At 41.9% G+C, this 22,681-nt stretch overlaps 1 protein-coding gene and 1 long non-coding RNA gene across 3 annotated transcripts in view; one reads left to right on the top strand and one right to left on the bottom strand.

The window, feature by feature from the left end:
• The window catches only part of LOC143788041 (uncharacterized), a 120,705-nt gene that overhangs the window by 76,256 nt on the left and 21,768 nt on the right, over window positions 1–22,681 (bottom strand). The gene's annotated exons all lie outside the window — the stretch shown is intronic.
• AGBL4 (AGBL carboxypeptidase 4) overlaps window positions 1–22,681 on the top strand; it is a 1,613,281-nt gene that overhangs the window by 1,589,483 nt on the left and 1,117 nt on the right. For both annotated transcript variants that reach the window (XM_077277379.1, XM_077277378.1), the window contains one exon: window positions 7,591–7,687. In XM_077277379.1, the coding sequence (XP_077133494.1) occupies window positions 7,591–7,687 (97 nt within the window). The remainder of the gene's footprint in view (window positions 1–7,590; window positions 7,688–22,681) is intronic.

Genomic DNA, 22,681 nt, shown 5'->3' with positions numbered 1-22,681 from the left:
GAAAAGACCTCTGGCGTTGGCAGTCTCAGAACGCTGAGAGAACGGTAATATGTTGGGATGAGCCCGCACTAACATGTATGTGCCTGCTAAATTAAATCTTTATTTGCTGTGATATCTTTGTGCCCAGAAGAGACTGGTTTTTTTTTGGTTCTGAATCCATTGGAATTTTTTGAAAGCAATAAAACTGCACGTTTGGATCTGGCGGCATTGCCTGTGTGAACGCTACCTAATACTGAGTGTGAATCCCAATTACTAGCTATATTATATATATATCTTAATTTATCCCTTTAAAGATGCTAAAATATATATATTTTACTTTCAATTAGTGCACAAATCCAAATAATATCGGACAGCGCTGGCTTCAATCGCAGCTCACTAATTCAGTTAGATGAATTTACAATTAAGGACCACTGATCTGCTGCAGTTTGAAGATCGGCTCATCATGAATCAGTCAATAAACTTTGTATAACTAATTAGGAAAAGTACTTCCTTATTTACCGTCCTGGAAATTTGGCTAGTCAATGGCCTTTAAATGCAGACATGATTTACAGAATGTCAATAGTGCTTGGGTTGAGCAAGTTACAGTGATCCAGTTCCCACATTTTAAGGAGTAGCAAAGTACACAGAAAACAATGAAAAGATATCCCAGCAATTCACACTTTAGTCTTCTCTTTTTTTCACCACATTTTGTTTCATAGTTGTGATCAAAACTGTGCAAATCATATAAAACATTCTCTACTCATCCCAAGGGATCAAGCATTCCTTCTGTATAATTCTGGGTCCATCGGTGAACTGTCTGCAGAAGGAGCCTCCCCCCACTGCTCTGCCTGAGATAAGGGGCAGGTAATGTCCTGGGATGCCACCTGAGTATTCAGGTAGTTTGGCTTTCTGCTACTATTTAATGCTGGATCTCTGTTTTTACTTCACTTTACTGAATTGGTGCTACATCGACAAGTCAACTCTGCTACACTGTGTTATGACTGAGCCCAAACACTTACACAGGGATGAACAAACCAGGGCAGATGTTAAACCTGCACACCACCGGTTCCTATACAGAGTAGGAAAATCCTTAACCTGACCCCAATTTGTCCCTGTCTGATCGTGGAGGTTGGCACCCTAAAATTATGAAATGGCACCCCTATTCAATATCACGTGACCCTTAGTGTCCTTCACTGCACCCTCAACTGTTCACAGGGTGTAACCAAAACAACATAGTGCACACAGGTAGAGGGTGAGATATAGGGCTAAAGATGTGTTCATAAAGTCATACATGAAAAACGGAAGAAAATAAAGGAACCCAAAAGACCTCCGGTATACGTAGAAACCCCCAGACCCTAAATGTAAAAAAAATGGGAAGAGTGCTGAGAAGGGGAACACTCAAACAAACCGTAGGAGAAGCAACAGAGAAAACCTCAGCAAGATCATCCTTCACTGGAGAGCTGGGACTCCAAACATCCACCTAACTTGGAATACAGCCAGCAAAGACTGCATGTGTCAGGAGAGTATAAACAATCTCTCCCAAAAATCTGATAGGACAAACCAAAATGAGGTAGTGAAAATACCTGCATAGAAGCAACACAGCAAAGCAAAGAACATTATCAGCAGTTGGACAGCAACAACACAGGCTGTGGTCAAACAAAGAGTGAAGCTGACCCACAGCTAGAGGTCATCGGATTGAGTCCTGGAGTCCAGCCATGACACACCGAACCAGCATTGCAAACTCTACTATTGGTTCTATATCATTTTGCTAGTTTACTTATTACGGCTGAGTCAGTATTAACTCTGCTACATCATTACTCTAACTCTTTTTCATCTCTATGTCTACTTTTCCGCAACATGTTACTAACTTTACGTCATCGCGATAAGAACTCTGCTGCTTCGTTGTACCAGCTTTGTTTCGCCAGTAACTAGATTAGCACTGGTACATGATACTTGCCGATTGCTCTCGCGTCCCAGGAGGTATCAGTAGACGTGATATCATCTGTCTGGCTCATCTTCTGATGTGAATATGAGTGAAGCATTACGAATCTTTTAAAATTATTTCTTTAATTCATGGTAGAATAAATTAAAATGCAGCAAATGTCTTCTTTATCTTGTATTAAACATTTACTGTGCCTTTAAATTAACGGAAAAAAAACAGAAAACGGCAAAAACATAACAATTTCCAAAGAAATGGAAAACTGAAAAACAAAAATGTAAAAGAACTATATTATAGTGTAATAATTTACTTTCATTAAGTGATTGTCCATTATTACGGAGCGGCTAGGAAACCGCGCACTATTATGAGAAGTTGGTTATTACCTCCTGAGCTATAAAGTTAATGGGAGCGTCACTGAGTAATTAATTTTCGGATGTTTCATGAGCAAAAAGAGCCTTTAAAAGTCAGGTGCACGGATTCTTCAACGCGGATGTTTGAGGAGCTTTCTTAACCATTTCTTTTCGGGATCGGTAAATTTATAAAATACTTTACAAATTTTATTTTTGTGTACGGCATTTTATTTTTTATTAAGATATTAAAAAATATATATAATTTAGCCCTCATAATCAGATGCTCCATTCGGTATATGGGCGCCACATGGGAAGGGTTAGGGTCACTTGGGGTCCTCTTCGCTTCGACTCACCGGCAACGTAAAATTACAGCGCACCACAGAGCAAAAACACACTGGATGGGATGAAACGGACCATGCTAAGAAACCTGCTCGGCTTTGGGAGTAGATGTTGTAGTATCGCCATACTGTGATCGTTGGACATGCAACTTGTGCACCAATCAAAATCACCACGTGGCCCCCAACCTTAAACCACGGGCAGCAGGAATCGGAGTCCGGCTCCGGTATTGCCGCTGGCTGGGGACAATGTGTCTTGGGTGAATAGTCAATGAGTCAGGTCCCCAGCAGTTTCTCCATGCCACGCTCCCTTTGACTGACCGGTAGCTCCTTAAGACACCCACATAGGTAGCGGTCTAGGGAATGGGGCAGAGAGAAGCCACCAGAGACCGGCCTTCTGAAGAATTTCAGAGCAAAACATGCACAAATGCGATATCGGTGCCAACAAGTGAACGCTGCAGCCATTCAGTCTTATGTCGGTTACTTGCTATACCTTACTAGCATCAATGTCTCAATGCAAAGCAATGATGTCAATAAGGCCACAAATTGACTGCAATGGTTTGTAAACAAAGACTGGGAGGACCACCCAAGCATCTTTGCTCACCCAGCTTGACAGCTGCAGCTTGTACTGAGCAGTGTGAGATCTCAGTAGAGAGGAGGGACACTGAGGATCTGGCACTCAAGAAACTGGGTTCAAACTTACATTACGAATATATCTATCTGGTTTTTGCCATTGATGGAGTCTTGTAACAAAGAACAATTGTAAAAAGTTGACACAACCCCTTAAACATAGTGGAGATTCAATAGGATTTAGAAAATTAACAATCAGTGATAAAGCATTGCATGTGTCACTCTTCGGATACCCATCTTGGTCTGACAAGAGTATTTAAAGCCTGGAGGGCATGCAGAATTTGTTGTACATCTGCAGCCATACTCCCGTAACTGAGAATTATGATTTCTATGCTAAAATCCTAAATCTCTTATAAAATACTGCAGCTTTTAATTGAAAATTTCTCAATCTGTTCTTCCCCATCCCCCTCCCGACCATATTCCTGCCTTCTCACTCTCATCCCCATTTGCAGTAAATAATCTCCGGATCGGCTTCCAACTCAGAGAAATAAATAATTTGGAATTCGCTCTATCCCATGTGATCTCTAAGCTTTAAATCACTGAACTCTTTACTGAGCACAGAAGGAAGAAGAAAAAAAAAAAAAAAGAATCGGAATGCGATGAAGCGGAACTATTACTTAGAGACTGCGGCTGAGCGCTTATCGTCCTCTTTCCAAAGAGAAGCTTTCTACAAAAAACCCCCCAAAAAACGATGTACTGCAACCGTATCCATGCCACGTTACCTGGAGAGGAACCTACTCCATTTGCCTAAATTTTCCCGTTGATTTCACATCTCGGGCCTTGGCTATCATTTTCTGCATATGTAATCATATATAAGGTTTGATACAATTTTCCTCTGCCGGAACGGAACCAAGGTGAAGATAATGGACCAATAATATACGGTGATAATATTTTCTGCCCTGCTCCATAATTTTCCCTCACTTGGCTAAAGCCAAATCTCCAAACACCATATTGATAAAGGTCCTGCACTCCACTTTTAAGGGCTTGTTCATATTTTCTAATCATTTTGTATTTCTTCGACGCATCTAAAATAGTTAGCTACTTTGTAAATCCAATATGTGGGACTTTCTAGGTCACCAGACAACCCCTTTAAATAATTTTAATAATAAAATACTGCCAAATTAAAAAAGAAAAAACAAAAAAAAAAAACCCCAAATACCTCATCAATCCCCCTACCCCAATTTTAAGGCTGCCTGGGTTCCCCATCGGTCTCTACTTCCAGGTCCCACCTCGAAACACCAAAACTACTAGGATGCTAATGACATTCACTGACTTAGGTTGCAGATATTAATCAGCCAAGTATTTCTTTCCAAAGGTGGGACCGTAAACTAAAGACCAGTAGGAGACCCGATAAAAAGGGATTATATGTGCAATGCTGGCACCAAACTGGAAGGTCCAGTCAGGATGGCACAAAGACCGCCGCTCTCCACTCTTCACACACTGCCATCACAACACTAGACTTCAGCAAATAACAGGTCTAAACTAATGCCCTATTTTCCTCCTCAGTATGTCCATACCATTCTGCTGCCACCCCATCACCCCAGTAGGAAGTGTACTGCATCAATACAATAAGCAGATCTGCATGGGCGGGGCTCTGAACCAGCCCCGCCCATGCTTAAGATATTACAACTGTATTTCATAATATTCCAAATAGACCATTAAATAGCAAAGAATAAATAACAATAAAAAAATACCCCCTCCCCCCAAAATATTCTGAAAATAGACACATGAAATGAATAAAGAGAACTGATGTTTTTTCCCATCCACCAATAGACTGTCCGGCCCCCGGGGAAACTCAGAGAAGATGCTAAAAACACGAGTCAAGTAATCAGCAAGAGTCCTTCACAAAAGGTAATTAAAAAATAAATCAATGTTATTGGCAGAAGGGGCACATTGCAGATTTAATAGCTAATTGAAAGCTCGCCGTAGATTATTTAAAGGAATTTGTTGAAGTGCTTCCCAAATGAGGGAGTGAACGGAGCATTAAATAAATGGCTGGCAATTACAGCTCGCTGACGGTAGAGTGCACGACGCAAGGAAGACTCAAGTCACCGAGTGCCGCACAGATACATTATAAAACACGTAGTGAAGATTCACCCAAAATCCATACGTCTCTATTAGGCTGGTGGTGCGAGATGCCCATTGTAGGGTCATAACAAGACCTATGTGGCACAGTGTGACCAACGCTGTTAAAGTCACTTCGTCTTCTTTCTGGCGAAACAAGAAGCAAATACAGAGGATCCAGGTGGAAGCTTAGGTGGGATACTGCAGTAAGTTTCTGGGACCACCATGGCACTAAAGGGGTATTCCCATCACAAACATTTAGAGAAGCAATTCCATAAAAGATTTACTACAGTAAGTCTCTTTTCCCTGCATAAGTCATCATTAGAACTACAATACTACATCACTGCAAAGTCCCTGGCGGGGGGGGGGGGGGAGGAGCCGAGTAGCTGGGTCAGGAGTTGAAAAGGGGGTTGAGCTGGTCTGCCAGGGACTCTGCAGTGATGTAGAATTGTAGTTCTAATGATGACTCATGAAGGGAAGAGACTTCCTGTTTCTATAGAGCTTTGAAGGATTCATTAGTCTGCTTTTAATACCGTGACCGAATGGAAAAGAGAAGAATTATCTGGGTAGAAAGGCAAAATGAGCAATTGTAAGTAACAGGGCTATATAATATGGTGACTGCAATATATTGGGAGAATAAAAACTTTGTGGATATAGTATGTTTTAAAGAAGCATCAATCGAGAACAGGGCTCATGTGTAGTCATCAGAAGAGCAGAGATAGCCACACATTAGTGGCTCTATGCATTGACTTCTATGTGAGTTTTGAATACCATAGAAGTGAATGGAGGGAGCTGTAATTGGCAGGCACTGCTACATTTGCGATGGCTCCATTCTCTAGATAGGGTCCTATATATTAGACATTTGGACAATGAGCCAAAGTGCAAGGCTAGGTTCACATTTCGTTTTTGGGTGATCGCTAACGGACAGCGTTGCACGGCGAAAATGTCGCAATTAACGCCGTGCAACGGGTCCGTTAGCGCACCCATTGACAGCAATGTTCTTTTTGCCTGAAGCGCATCGCTAGCGCGTGCCTTTTTCGGCTCGCGCTAGCGATGTGCCATTCTTTTGTAGCGCGCCTCGGACGCTGCTTGCAGCGTCCGCGGCGCGCCCGAGGTCCGTTCCTCGCTACCGCAGATCAGGGATCTGCGAGAGCGGGGACGTTAACGCGAACCCCAAACGCGACCCCTAAAAATACATTGCGTTAGCGCAATCCGCTAGCGCTAAACGGATTGCCCTAACGCAATGTGAACCTAGCCTAAGGCGGTGGGACCCCTTTTAAGGATTTTCTAACATTTCAAACAATTGTAGGGTTTTTTTTTTTTAAAAGGGAATCTTTCAGCAGGTTTTTACTATTTAATCTGAGATCAGCATAATGTAGGGGGGCCTGGTTCCAGGGATGTGTCACTTGCTCAGAAGCTTGCACTAGTTTTATTACAATCAGTGTTTTATCAGCAGGAGATGATCACTGCAAGACTAGGTGTCACGTGCCTGACAGTCCAGCTAATCTGTGTAACCCCGCCCCCACCACTGATTGGCAGCTTTCTGACAATGTACAGTGTGCACAGGAAGCTATGAGGGGTGTGGGAGGAGTTACACAAGGCTCAGCATTCATAGCACTGCTACATCTACAGCAGAGAAAACACAGATTCTATCAAAACTGCACCAAGGAGCCCAGTAAGTGACACATCACTAGAATCAGCACCATTTCCCCTCTATAGCCACTATAGTGCACTATCTACTGCTGGCTGCAGATTGGGATAACCCATCAGTGAGCTCCTTCTGACTGTCCAGTTGGAGAGTTTATACGTTTATCATCTGTTGTGTTTTTTTTTAGCTTTTCTCAGCTGATTAATGACTACATCAAAGTTGAATGTGTAGAGAATCAAAGCCTGGAAAAGAAAATGAAAACAATGACTTTTTTAATGGAACCCAACTGCAAAAATATATATATATATTTTTTTTTTAAGACCCAAATACATGAATTAAAAAAAAATTAGCCCAAGAGATGGATAACCCCTTTATAGAGATGTTTGTGCTGATGAGGCTGGTATGCTTGTTATGAAAATTCACATCAGAATGGCTATACAGTACTTTGTGAAAGTTTCCATGCCTAAAATTAAATGAGCATTTTCGGAGTTCAGCTCCAACAATGTCAGTGTGAACAGAGGCTAAGAATAAAAAAACAAATTGTTGTTGGGGTGTCGTTTCAGAATTGTCATTGTGACCATTGTTTCCGATTACATGTCCTGCTTTACAATTAATCAATATGGTTTCCTGAATGCGAGATGCCAGATATGAAGCTTGGAAGAAACGTTGCTCGTACATTTCTGGATTACTACCAACTGAACAGCAGCGTGGCGAGAGCGCTCGCTCCCATGTCACGGGCGCAGTAAGTAGCAGAGCATTTTAGAGCAAAAAAGTTAAAGATTAAAGATTCTGAGTTGAATTTCTCGTGTAACTCAGTGGATCGTTATTACTCGTGCACCATGATACAATGTATCCGCATGTGGAACATTCATGGGTTTTGTAAACATGATAGGGAAATACATTTTTGTACTTGTACTTGCACTTTAAAAGTGCAAGTGCTGTGGGCAGGGCTGAGCACTTCCACTGCCTCACATACATACTCATGCTAGGGCCACGTTCACACGCTCAGCATTTGGTCAGTATTTTACATCAGTATTTGGAAGCCAAAACCAGGAGTGGAAAAATCAGAGGAAAAGAATAATAATAATAATATAATAATAATAGAAACATATGCACCACTTCTGGATTTTTCATGGTTTAGACTTACGAATACTGATGTAAAATACTGACCGAATACTGAGCGTGTGAACGTGGCTATGGTGATATCCATAGTTTTCACAGATAGAATATCATAGGTACAAGTGTTATTGGGCTGTAGAAATGGTCGATTATGCTAATGACACTAGGCTCAAACTCTTTAGAGAATCACAGCACAGGTGAGAAGATGGAGAACTTAATTGTTCCATCTTCATGGTCGCTCTGTCCATGGATGTCTGACTGCACTCAGATGACATCCAAGTGCACTCTGAGGTTTCACACACACCAATAGACCTGTATGGGTGCACGTGATCCAAATATTGCATGCGCTCGCAGCATGCTGCAATTGTTCTCTCATGCCACATTGGCGGATCTGCACTGCCCCATAGATTAAGACTGGGAAGAGTGCTATCCAATAAAATATCGGAGAACACTCAGCCATGTTATACATCAGTGTAAATAAGCCGTAAGAAATAAGCTGGAAGCTGAAACAGTAGAAGTGCTCTGTCCCGCCCACAGCACTTCAGACTCATTTGCATATAACTTCTAAAGTGGATTCCTCTGCAACCAAGCAACGTTTTTCTTTCCTAAAAGGTATGGATTCACTTGTGCACTTGCTTAGGATAGTTCATGGGTGTCCAATAGGCGGAGGGGACGATAACTGGTCCCCCCACAGATCAGCTGTGTGCAGCTCCCATGCACCGTGTAGTGGCTGCTTTGGGTACTGCAGCTCAGAGCTCAGTTTCCATTCATCTAGAAGCTGAGCTGCAGTACCTATGAATGGCCACTGGACAGTGTACGGCGCTGTGCTGCTGTCTTTATACAGCGGGCATTAGACCCCCGCTGATCCGATACTGATGACCTGTCCTAAGTGTAGCTCATCAAATCAAAGTTCTGGACAGGATGGTTACATTTGGAAAGTTGGAAGGACTGTCCCTTTAAAAATACTGCAATACTGTGCTTGGGTTTCCAAAGCTTTAATTGTCACTTTTATTAATGGTAACCTAATCATATCACATCTCCCCATCATAAGGCGGTGACGGGGCGCGCGCTCCTTTGCACATTATTGTCTGTAGGGCTGAACACATCTTAACCTTTAAGTGAATGCACCAAAAAAATAAATTTGACAATGAAGAATAAAGCCATGTGTCGCCATTAGAGCGTGCCCTACGTATCCCCACATTTCTGGTAGGAAGCCTTTACCTTCTGTCTGGATTTACGTTTGTACTCTTGCTTCCATGGAAGACTTGCAGGGAAATGAAACCTGAAATGGAGAAGCTGCTCGTTCAGGCGCGGCGTGCCGGCAGTACAGTAATGAACATTGGCGCTGCATAGCAAATCACTGTTATCCGCCCTCGCTGTCCTCTGTGCTGATGGGGGCACATTGCTCCGTCCGACCCCGTTACATCTACTGGGTCTTAATCATGGACAGCTTTTACCTGGACCTTCTAGGACGGAATCGCTGATGGGATCAACCAGATTGTTAAAACTTTGCAACCGCAGCGGAGTTCACCCCGCGGTTACCCACGTTATACTGCAGGCACAAAACGCCGTGATTTCGCGAGATTTTCGCAACCATTTCTAAGCCCATTTACTGTAAAGCAGCAAAGGGAATGTGTCACCAGAAAATTAGATTTTTGTACTAATTATAGATATTTAAAAAAATAAAACAAAACTTTCACCAATGTTTTCTCTGCATATCAACCATTATTAAAAATAAAAATCTTGCAATTTTCACATTGACCACATAGATTCTAACTTCCTGCTTTAGGAAATCCACATATTAGCGGCAACGGAGACTCTGACCCTATCTTTTGTACTGATGCATCTAATGAGCGGGTGCAAATGTCATTATGAAGGGAAGGGGAGCTGTGACATCGCCTGTAATTGGTGGGAGCCTGTGTTATTAGCCATCACTGTAATCCTGCCTCTGATGATAAGGTGTCTGCTGAAAACTCTTCCTGAAAGAACAGGAAATTAGAGTCTAACCCCCGAACACCCCCCCAAGTGACCGGTGTGAAAAATGCAAGATTATTTTTTTCTAAACAGAATCTGTCAACAAGTTTTTGCTATTTAACCCCTTCATGATATGCGCCGTACTAGTCGTGTCCCTTCCTTTGCTGGGCCCACATCTTTCCCGGCACATGTTAGCTGTTTTGAACACTTAGTCAGAGACAAACACAGATGTCCTCCAAACATCAAAGAGGAAGATAGCCGACTGTTGTAGATCCAAGCCTCAGCAGAGGAAAAATGGAAATATTACCAGCAACTCCCAGCAGCAACCTGGGAGTTATAAACACCCAGGTCCAGGTGTGTCCATTAGAGTAGAAGGAAGGTTGTCACTGGGTCTTAGAGTCAGAAGCACCAGGAAGAAGTCAGCAAAGCAAACTGCTGGGACCTTCTGCAGTCGGATGCAGTGCGACGGTCTTACATATCCGCTGCTGTATAGCGCCGATTCAGTTCCAGCCATCATTAGCGTACGGCAGATATTTCTAAGGGGTCAAAGTATATCATATAGTGAGCACTACCAGCCACGGCCTATGGACAAGAGTGGAACATTTGGGATAAAGAAAAATACATAAAAAGTAGCCCCCCTAATGTCATATAACCCAGTTTTCCGCCTATTAATAGTGAAGTGAACGCATGTATTACATTCTGCGAGCAGTGCGGCTTCTCCCACCTCTGTGCTTATGATTACATATAATAAATCCCCTAAATGAGTCCAACACAAATGCTCGGGGGTGCACAGTGTACACGTCGGATTTGATATCTGCAGCACATTTTTCCTTTCTGGCATCATATGAAAAAAGAAAAAAAAAAAAGCTCAGAAGTTTCTTGCATGAAATCTGAAAAGAAAAAACAAAAAAACAAAAACCAACAACCCTGTTTTGCCGCTGCTCTAATAACATGCAGAGTGCACAGTATGATAACTTTCTATTCTCGCCGACTCGCTAATTATCCTGATAATTCTGCTTAACACTAGGGTCGCTCTGCTTGCCACTGCAGAAAACCAATTACAGGAAGGTCAGGCCTCGCCTGCCGCTGCGCAGAAATACAGGTTTAGGAACTAGATTTTATTATGCCGCCAATATGGCGATGACATATTTCTTTACACGCCATTAGATGATGGATATTCTGTTTACGGCACGAGACGTTCCGCTTGCTCCTGAAAGGTTTGTCAGCTAAATAGAAAATCCGCTGATTAATTGGATCGGTTACATGAATCCTGGAGGACGTTGTATCGATGGATCCTGATCACAAAGCTCAAGCTGTGCCCCCTGGGTGGTCCGCAGAATGTGTTATCAGACTGGGGCTGATGGGGACAAGTGATGAGCGAATGTGCTGGGATAATAAGGTGTTATCTGAGCATGCTCAGGTGGTAACTGACTGTCTTCGGCGTGATCAAATAATATGATCAAGTCCCCGCAGCTGCACGTCTCACGTATGTTCGACAGCCACAACACATGCAAGGATTGCCTGTTTGATAGACATGTTTTGCGACTAGCCGCGGTGGCTCGAATATATTTTTCAAAACACGCTGAAGACACTCAGTTAGCAGCCGAGCATGCTCAGATAACACCTTATCCCAGCACGTTTGCTCAAGACTAATAGGGGACCAATAACAATTTATATGAAGTGATCATCCCCTGTTAGGGTATGTGTGGATTCCATTGCGGATTTTTCTGCACGGATTCGGCAAAATCTGCAGGTAAAACTCCCCGATTCTGATCAGACTGTATGAAGCCCACTGCCACCTCGTAAGTTTGGTGACCCCTTATGCACATTAGATGGTTGCTTGGTTCCACCAAAATTGACAGCTTTAGCCAATAATAATCCAGTTTAACGAGTCGCCCAAAACTTACAGAAGACACTTCTTAGAAACCGCTCAAAATCGTGTTCTCTACAGGTGTGAAAATAAGATTAGAAGGTTCGTATATACTTGCTGTAACGACAAGTTCCTTCCAGCCCCTCCATCTTTAGGGGTACAGGTATTCACCTCTGCATATTTCGTACGTGTGACCCCAGAGACTGAGTAGCAAAACATCTGCTGCTCATGGACATGTTCGCTATCTCAGATTTCTTCAACATATTTTACTTTGCATCTTAGTAACTTAATAATCAAAAAGTATCTTGACTTTTTTTTTTTTAAACTTTCTGAGACGCTTGTGCCCACAGGAGTGTTCTCCGCACCTGCGGGGCACGATGTGTTTTCATGACTGAGGGGGGTAGAATATTTTCGATGATAAAACATGCACACAAAGAGACCCAGTAGACGAGAGTCATCACTATTCTCTGCCCACGCGCTTCACGTCTCCCTGTTCTGCACCTCCTGCCGCTCGTCATTGGAAATGCAGAACAGGAGCACGGGCTAAATATTGTTCTTAATTCAGTGTCTCTCAGCTCTGTCATGCAAAACATAACCCGACGAAACAGATTTGGTTTTCACTGGTGTCGTGCCCATAAATAACAGTCTGCAATGCATTATACTACTTAGTAATGCAGAAATAAGGCTGGTACCTTGTATATACAAGATGGTGACTGCTGAATGCTGCAGATGTGCAATACTAATAAATATACAACAAAGAACTGATCTGGAAATCACTGTCTGGACTGGAACATAAAGCAGAGCCTTATTGTGAAGTCAGAATGGTGTCTGCCCACTACAGCGTCTCCAATGATCATCATTAACAAGTGCTCACTCTCCCTGCAGCACCCCCACAGGACAAACACTGTACTGCACAGCGGTCAGGGAAATAATCAGTTTCTTAGTGGAATGAATAAATGCCTTGGGTCCTTCAGAGGAAGAGGTATTTTTTTAAGGAGTTTATGGCTATCCTCATTTCCACTATCTGCAACGTGTCTGTACTTAATGCACAGATGTAATCCAAAGGACTGTCACAGTGCAGTCATAATGCACACAGTGGTGTCCGAGTACAGGCATAATGCACAGTGATATTATAGGATAGTGTCACTACAGTAATGTCACAGTACAGGTGTAATACACACAGCAATGTCGTAGCATGGCCATATACTGCAGTAATTGCATGAAAACCGTGATGGCAAAGTGCAGGGATAATGCACAATGTAATGTTACAGCATGTGGATAATACTGTGATGGCAGAGTGCAGAAATAGTGCACACAGCATAGAAATAATACAGTGATAGCACAGTGTAGGGATAATGCACACAGTGATGTGTCAGCATAGAGATAATACATTGATGTCACAGTACAGAGATAATACACACAGTGATGTCACAGTACAGGGATAATGCACACAGTGATGTTACAGCATAGAGATAATACAGTGATGCCACAGTGCAGGGATAATGCACACAGTGATGTCACAGCATAGAGATAATACAGTGATGGCACAGGACAGGGATAATGCACACAGTGATGTCACAGCATAGAGAATACAGTGATGGCACAGTGCAGAGATAATGCACACAGTGATGTTACAGCATAGAGATAATACAGTGATGCCACAGTGCAGGGATAATGCACACAGTGATGTCACAGCATAGAGATAATACAGTGATGGCACAGTACAGGGATAATCACACAGTGATGTCACAGCATAGAGATAATACAGTGATGCCACAGTACAGGGATAATGCACACAGTGATGTCACAGCATAGAGATAATACAGTGATGGCACAGTACAGGGATAATGCACACAGTGATGTCACAGCATAGAGATAATACAGTGATGCCACAGTGCAGGGATAATGCACACAGTGATGTCACAACATAGAGATAATACCGTGATGGCACAGTGTAGGGATAATGCACACAGTGATGTCACAGCATAGAGATAATACAGTGATGCCACAGTGCAGGGATAATGCACACAGTGATGTCACAGCATAGAGATAATAGTGTTGGCACAGTATAGGGATAATGCACACAGTGATGTTACAGCATAGTGATAATACAGTGTTGGCACAGTATAGGGATAATGCACACAGTGATGTTACAGCATTGACATAACACAATATAAAAGTAAGGAATTTTTTACTTTTATTATTTACCCAATTATTTCTGGTGACAGGGGTTCTGCTGGCACATCTACTGATAGCTAGGACGGGGATTATGAAGCCTCCATTCCACCTTACTTTGGTTGTGCAGCGAGGAGGCATGGTGGGTTCAGGATCCTGATTTTAGTTGTCCTAGTGGTGGACCCCCAGCAATCAGTAGATAAGTGCTTGAATAGAGTGTGGGACAATCATGCAGCTCCAGTCAATGTCTCTGGGGTCGCACTTGTTTGCCTCCATCAATGTGACATCACAACATGATTCTGCCTTATTACTGGGATAACGCAAAAAGTGGTGCAGCAACAAAGGGACAATAGACATAACAGGGGTACAACAATTTCCCATCTGTCCCCATCTAATGGTCTACTCCCCTATTCCTTCCATCACTCACAGCCATCTCCGTGGAGGTTGGGGGAAGCCATAGCAGCCTCTTTATCTGCTCCCCTGACAGATGCCCCCATAACTATGGCCTGACAATACCGTAGAGGTCTGCTGTGGTCTTGGAAGGGTCGGCAGCAACCTCTTTAGGCACCTTAATGGGCACCAGAATTGCTCATCACCCCGCATCTCTTCCAAATTTCGGAGACTGAGAACTCGGAAATGAGAAAATTTACAAACTTCACACCAAAGGGCAATTAGGCGACTTGTATTTCAAGTTTATTTAGTGGGAAGGGGTGCGCTGGAAACATTTTTATTTTACTCTTGCGACAATCGGAGCCAAAGCCTAGAATAAGATACCGGGGCCGTAATTCTACCTAATTAACCTATTTTTTTTATTTTATTTTAACTCCTGCCATGCTGGCGTCTCGGGGGCTTGTGATCTGAACGATCTGCGGTATAAATAGAAATCTGCGATTGTTCTAGCCGCACGTTTACCCCAGACCTATGGGATTAGATGAGTGACTGGCTGCCTCCGCTGAAATAAAAAAAAGGTTAGGAGTCTCTGATTTAGCGTGAATCGGAGGCATTGTTGGGAGCGTCAGACATGATGCTTAATTAGAATATAGTGTTTGCGCGAGGCTATGTAATTAAACCAGGGGGACTCTACACCTTGTTGTTTTCCCTTCATTAATGCTCATTGAAGCTGGTTTCACTTAAAAAGTGATGGGTCCAGGAGATTTGTGAATAATTTTATCCAATGGAAAGGGGTCACTATTCAAAGGCACAGTAGGGTTTAAAGCATAAACAAAACAGCGGGGACAAGGAACACAGCCTATAATCCTTTTATAATGCATCGGGATAAGCAGATTTCAGGGACCTTATGGGGAAAATTGGGCCAATTTATTGAGCGCCCGCATACACGTGCAGTTAAAAGTAATGGTCAGTACAATAGGATACGGCTTACGAGAACCAAGAAACATTCCGTGCCCTAATATTTAACTGTTGCGCTTCCGAGGCGAGCAGCAGGCATTGCAAAGGCCTAACATGAAAAATATTCCAATAATCACCGGTGGATTTGGTGCATATTGGATGCTCGGCGCAGACCTCCCAACTGTATAAACATACACACCGGTAACATACAAACCAGGAGAGGCGAACACCTGAACCCAACACGACCCTGTTCAGACTAGGAAAGTTTCTCATTTGACCCCGGATTTGTCCCTGCCTGACCTCAGAGGTTGGCACCCTATGTATATGCAATGAAGCCCCAACTCATCGTTGACTTACCCTGAATGTCCTTAATGGCAACCTGTCTATAAACAAACAATTTAAAAGTGAAATACATAAAAATCTGAGGAAAAGGCACAGGCCTATGAGCAGACACACAGGAACGACAGAAAAAAATTAAGAAGAACCACACAACAAACAGAATACGTGGAAAACCTCCCAGACCCTAAATGTTAAAGAAAGGAAAAGGGTACTGAGGAGGAAGACACATAAACAAACCAAAGGAAAAGATTAACTAGGTAAAATCATCCTGAGCTGAGGAGCTGGATCTCCAAACACCATCAGTCTTGAAATATAGCAAGGGGTGTATACATAGCTCCCAAGAAGTGAAAGGACAAAACCAAATTGGGAAGTGAGAGACATTTACACCTGAATAGAAGCAAATCCAAAGAAATTAAAGAAAAGACAAAAGAAACCTCAGCAGTTGGACAGAAACCAAACAGGCTGTGACTCAGCAGAGGGAAATGGACCACTCAGCAAGAGGTCCCCGGATCGAGTCTCAAAAGTGTGGATGACACCAATAAATTCACTTGTATAGGGTCTATTCATACTATGCAATAAAACTATAAAGAAAGGATTTTTTGAGCAGTGACTTGGAAGGTTGGTTACTGCCAGGGAGCAAGACAGGCACAGACATGGGGCTAGGCAACGAATTGGTTGACATCTGTGGCAGCGCAGTAGGCAATGTATTAGGTGGCACACAAAAATAAAAAATAAAAATCAGTATTAGAAGGCAATTGAGAACAAACAAGATTAGAAGCAGCAAAATGGAACTGAAAGACGCCTTGATGACCAGATGGAGAGCAAAACAATATGCATGATGGCTCAGTGATTAGCACTGTACCTGCAGCCTTTCAGCATTGGGGTACTTTGGTGTTAAAATACAAACCAATTAAACCTTAGTTTGTACGTGTTTACTTGGGTTTGCCTCGGAGCCTCCAGTCTCCTTCCAAAAAACTACTGGTCGGTTAATTTACATTTTAGATTGTAAACCTCAAAAGGGACAGGGACCGATGAGAGTAATCACAATGTGCGCTATGTGCCCCAAAATGAAATATGAAATCAGAGGTATAATCTTAAAGAAGGTCAAAAGTGTCCACATTTTGCTTTTATTTTATTACCACTGCACTCCCAAATATATAATAGACACGCCCCTGAGGATCCTGTGAGCCGCACACCCTTGCAAAGAACATAAAAAACACTAAACAAAAAGGCCCATATCTCTGGAGCCATATTGCCGATTTAAAAAGAAAAAAAAAAAAAAAGTAAATGGGAATAAAATAAGAACAAAAGCTGTCCATATTTGTCCTGGTGGCAGGTTCTAATTCGGATTGTGGACCATAGAACTAAATATACATACATACATATACATATATATATATATATATATATATATCTAATATATAAAGCTGAATGTGTGTGTGTGTGTGTATGTATGTATGTATGTCCGGGATTGGCATCTGAACCGTAGCAGCTACAGCCACAAAATTTTGCACAGTCACACGTCTGGACCCCGAGAGCGTCATAGGCTATGTTGTGAGGTGAAATTTTAACCCCGCGCTTTCCAATTCACCAAACAATTTTGCCCCTATCTACATAATGGGGAAAAAGTGAAAGGAAAAGTGTTGGAGGCGTTGCAGCTACAGGCACAAAATTTTGCACAGTCACACGTCTGGACCCTGAGAGCGTCAAAGCTATATTGTGAGGTGAAATTTTAACCCCGCGCTTTCCAATTCACCAAACAATTTTGCCCCTATCTACATAATGGGGAAAAAATGAAAGGAAAAGTGTTGGAGGCAAATTAACAGCTGCCAGATGTGAACAAGGGGGACTTAAAGAATGACAGCGATGGCACCAAAGAGTATATACTGTACAGTTGCTAAGGTGGGGCCCCAACATGGGATAATCACACCACCACGGGGATATGAACACACACACAAAATGCGCCACACACTACCACGTGCTCGAACACATATACCACCCTCAGTGCACATTTCACCACACATACACCAACCTCGCCACATAAAAGTAGAAACACAAAAGTCGCCGCTCAAAACTCGCCACGCGCAAAACTCTCCACATGCAAAACTCGCCACACGTGCAAAACTCGCCACACGCAAAACTTGCACACGCAGAAAAATTGCCACACGCAGAAAAATTGCCACATGCACAAAAGTTGCAACACATGCAAAAGTTGCCTCACACAAAACTTGCACATACTCAAAAGGCACCACACATAAAACTCGCCACGCGCAAAACTCGCCATGCGCAAAACTTGCTGCACACAACTTGCTACACTAACCTGTCACATGCAACTCGACACACAAAAAGTTGCTACACGCATGTCGCCACACAAAACTCATCTCACAAAAGTCCCTACATGCATGTCGCCACACGCAACTCAACACACACAACTTGACACACGAAACTCGCCCTAAAACACACACAAGTCTGGTATCCTTCAAAAATAAAAATCTGATTAATAAGCAGACAAACTACAAGAGCAACAAATGTACCATATAGGAAATACGGCAGCTGTCAGTCACATGACCAGTCTATTATGTGTATGTGTGAGCTAATATATACTGCCAGGGGGTGGGCTTACTGTTGGCTGGGGATTTATCAGGCTGCCATTTTAGCTTACAAATACTGAGGTAAAAATACTGACCAAATAACGTGTGAACGAGGGCTAATACAGGAGGAGATGACATACAGCTATATACTATATACAGGAGATGACACACAGGTATATACTATTTACAGGGGAGATGACACACAGGTATATACTATATACAGGAGGAGATGACACACAGATATATACTATATACAGGAGAGATGACACACAGGTATATACTATATAGAGGAGGAGATGACATACAGGTACATACTACATACAGGAGGAGATGACATACAGGTATATACTATATACAGGAGGAGATGACACACAGGTATATACTATATACAGGAGCAGATTACCTACAGGTATATAGTATATACAGGAGGAGATGACACAGGTATATGCTATGTATAGGAGGAGATGACATACAGGTATATACTATATACAGGAGATGACACACAGATATATACTATATATAGGTGAGATGACACACAGGTATATACTATATACAGGAGATTACATACAGGTATATCTAATATATAAAGCTGAATGTGTGTATGTATGTATGTGTGTATGTCCGGGATTGGCATCTGTACCGTCGCAGCTACAGCCACAAAATTTTGCACAGTCACACGTCTGGACCCCGAGAGCGTCATAGGCTATGTTGTGAGGTGAAATTTTAACCCCGCGCGTTCCAATTCACCAAACAATTTTGCTCCTATCTACATAATGGGGAAAAAGTGAAGGGAAAAGTGTTGGAGGAAAATTGACAGCTGCCAGATGTGAATGAGGACTTAAAGAATGAGAGCGATGGCGACAAAGAGTATATACCGTACAGTTGCTAAGGTGGGGCCCCGACATGGGATACTCACCACACACGGGGATATGAACACAAACACAAAATGCGCCACACACTACCACGTGCTTGAACACATATACCACCCTCAGCACACATTTCACCACACACACACACCAACCTCGCCACATAAAAGTCGAAACACAAAAGTCACCACTCAAAACTCGCTACATGCAAAACTCGCCATATGCAAAACTAGGCTCACGCAAAACTCGCCACACGTGCAAAACTCACCTCATGGAAAACTCACCTCATGCAAAACTTGCACACACAGAAAAATTGCCACATGTACAAAAGTTGCACCACATGCAAAAGTTGCCTCACACAAAACTTGCACATACTCAAAATGCACCACACATAAAACTCGCCACGCGCAAAACTCGCCATGCACAAATCTTGCTGCACACAACTTGCTACACTAACCTGTCACATGCAACTCAACACACAAAATGTTGCTACACGCATGTCGCCACACAAAACTCATCTCACAAAAGTCGCTACATGCATGTCGCCACACGCAACTCAACACACACAACTTGACACATAAAACTCGCCCTAAAACACACACAAGTCTGGTATTGTCCTTCAAAAATAAAAATCTGATTAATAAGCAAACTACAAGAGCAACAAATGTACCATATAGGAAATACGGCAGCTGTCAGTCACATGACCTGTCTATTATGTGTATGTGTGAGCTAATATATACTGCCAGGGGGGAGGGCTTCCTGTTGGCTGGGGATTTATCAGGCTGCCAATAGCAACCAATCACAGCTCAGCTTCTATTTTGCTACAGTTAATTAACCTGAGCTCTGATTGGTTAATATAGGCAACAAAGACATTCTCAGTATAACAAAGCTAATATATGTTGTGAAATGCTTCTATTTGCTTAGTTTTTGCCTTTTAATAATTACATTTCTATCTATTTGTTTTGTGGTTTTTGTGTGCAGAATAAATTTTTGTTAACACATTCTATTTTGCTAACAGCAGTCATTAACCCGGGCGAAGCCGGGTAGTACAGCTAGTATATATATATATATATATATATATATATATATATATATATATATATATATATATATATATATATATATATATATATATATATATATATATATATATATATATATATACATATACATATACACACACGCGTATATATATATATATATATATATATATATATATATATATATATATATATATATATATATATACATACACACACATAATTACATATATAATATAATAATTTTATATATATATATATATATATATATATATATATATATATATATATATATAAAATTGTATAGGAAATATATTTATATAGTAAAAGTAGATTGCATTTTTAAAAGAAAAAAAATGGAACGACGTGTTCTATAAAGTGATTTTCCCAGACATAACATCCATTAATAGGAGTCATTTCAGATTATAGGCTAATTATATATGAAGGAGGGGATATGACTCCCCGTGTCAACCCTTCCATAATTATTATATGTCATCTTCCACCCACACTTGCCCGTTATACATCTATAGAAGACTCGGTGTGACTGTCATTAATATAGAGCATTTTTATCTAACCGAAAAATACAGGTTTAGCTCAAAGTGTCTATTATGGAATGTGCAGCGCCCGTACACCTTGGCTGGTCTCCCGTGGAGTGCTTACAAAAATATCATTTTGCTACAATTACCCTGTCGAGTAGTTAGTAATCAGAATCTACAGTTAGCAGCGGCGCTACATTATATTAGGGAAAGCACAAGAGCCGCCCGGCGCTGTCTCGGCGGTGTGTTGGCTTTGGTGTGCTACCACCGGAAGCGACTTTGTTCGTGCACAGCATTGGCATAAACACACATTACGGTTTTACAATCTCGCTTTGTAAAATCACCGACGTTATTAGATTTCTGTCTGAAAAGGGACCAGTATAAATAGGATCAGCGGGAGAGGGAAAGTTAAGAAGGACACTATTAGGTTAGCTGTAATCAGGAAATGTGTGTGGGAGGTGTTTATAGAACGGCGGACTGGGAAAATAATATTCACTTATTGTAATTTGTCCATTTCCGTTGGGAAAAAAAATATGTTATTTGTATTATTTCTTAAATGTCAACGGTAGAAATAATTATAGTTCTGGTGTAAAGTTGTGTGGCGTTATATTAATTCTGTATGTAAAATATTATTATTAAAGCATTATTATCGGTTCAGTATTATTATACATTAGACCCTGATTGTAGATCTGATGAATGCCTAAAAAAAAGCTAAAAAACCTCAAACAACATTTAAAGTTGTCACCTATCCATTAGTGGGGCTCCGACGAAAAAGAGAAAACTTTTAGGCTAAGTGCACATGTTGCAGAATTGTCGCGGAAATTTCAGCGGCAATTCCGCAACTCCTGCCGCGGGTATATCGCATGCGGAATTGGCATGCATATTCCCGCAGAAAACTAGCGTTTTGCAAGCATAATTCGCTTGTAGAATGCTAGCGTTTTCCAAGTGATCTCTAGCATCGCTTGGAAAACTGATTGACAGGTTGGTCACACTTGTCAAACATAGTGTTTGACAAGTGTGACCAACTTTTTACTATTGATGCAGCCTATGCCGCATCAATAGTAAAAGATAGAATGTTAAAAATAATAAAAAAAATAAAAAAACTGGTTATACTCACCTTCCGCAAACAGCCGATCTCCTCAGCGGCTTCCGTTCCTATAGATGGTGTGTGTGCAGGACCTTCGATGATCATGTGACCGCGACGTCATCGCAGGTCCTTCACACACACCATCTATAGGAACGGAAGCGGCCGCGTGCACCGCTGAGAGGCGGGAGGACTCCGGGGGCCATCGAAGGGGAGTATATCATGATTTTTTATTTTAATTCTTTTTTTTTAACAATTATATGGTGCCCAGTCCGTGGAGGAGAGTCTCCTCTCCTCCACCCTGGGTACCAACCGCACATGATCTGCCTACTTCCCGCATGGTGTGCACAGCCCCGTGTGGGAAGTAAGCAGATCAATGCATTCCTAGGTGTGCGGAATCCCCGCGATTCCGCAAATTTAATGAACATGCTGCGTTTTTTTCTGGAATGCGATTCCGCTCAGGAAAAAAAATGCAGCATGTGCACAAAAAATGCAGATTGCATTCTATTAAATAGGATGCTTAATGGTAGCGTTTTTTTCGCGGTTTTATAGCGTTTTTATAGTGAAAAACTGCAAAAAATCTGCTATGTGTGCACACAGCCTAAAACTTTTATACACACACTCCTCAATGTTGAAATTGCAACACCAAGAAGCAAAAAAGTCTTGGAATGATGGAAATCATAGGAAGGATAGACATGTTAATGATCTGCAAATGATGAAAAAATGGAAACAAAATGATCAAAACATCTCAATTTATTGAGTATCGAGTACGAGCGCCACATGTAGATATCACCG

The sequence above is a fragment of the Ranitomeya variabilis genome, chromosome 8 (assembly GCF_051348905.1).
Source record: "Ranitomeya variabilis isolate aRanVar5 chromosome 8, aRanVar5.hap1, whole genome shotgun sequence".
Taxonomy (NCBI): Eukaryota; Metazoa; Chordata; class Amphibia; order Anura; family Dendrobatidae; genus Ranitomeya; species Ranitomeya variabilis.
This window is presented reverse-complemented; position numbering and strand designations above follow the sequence as displayed.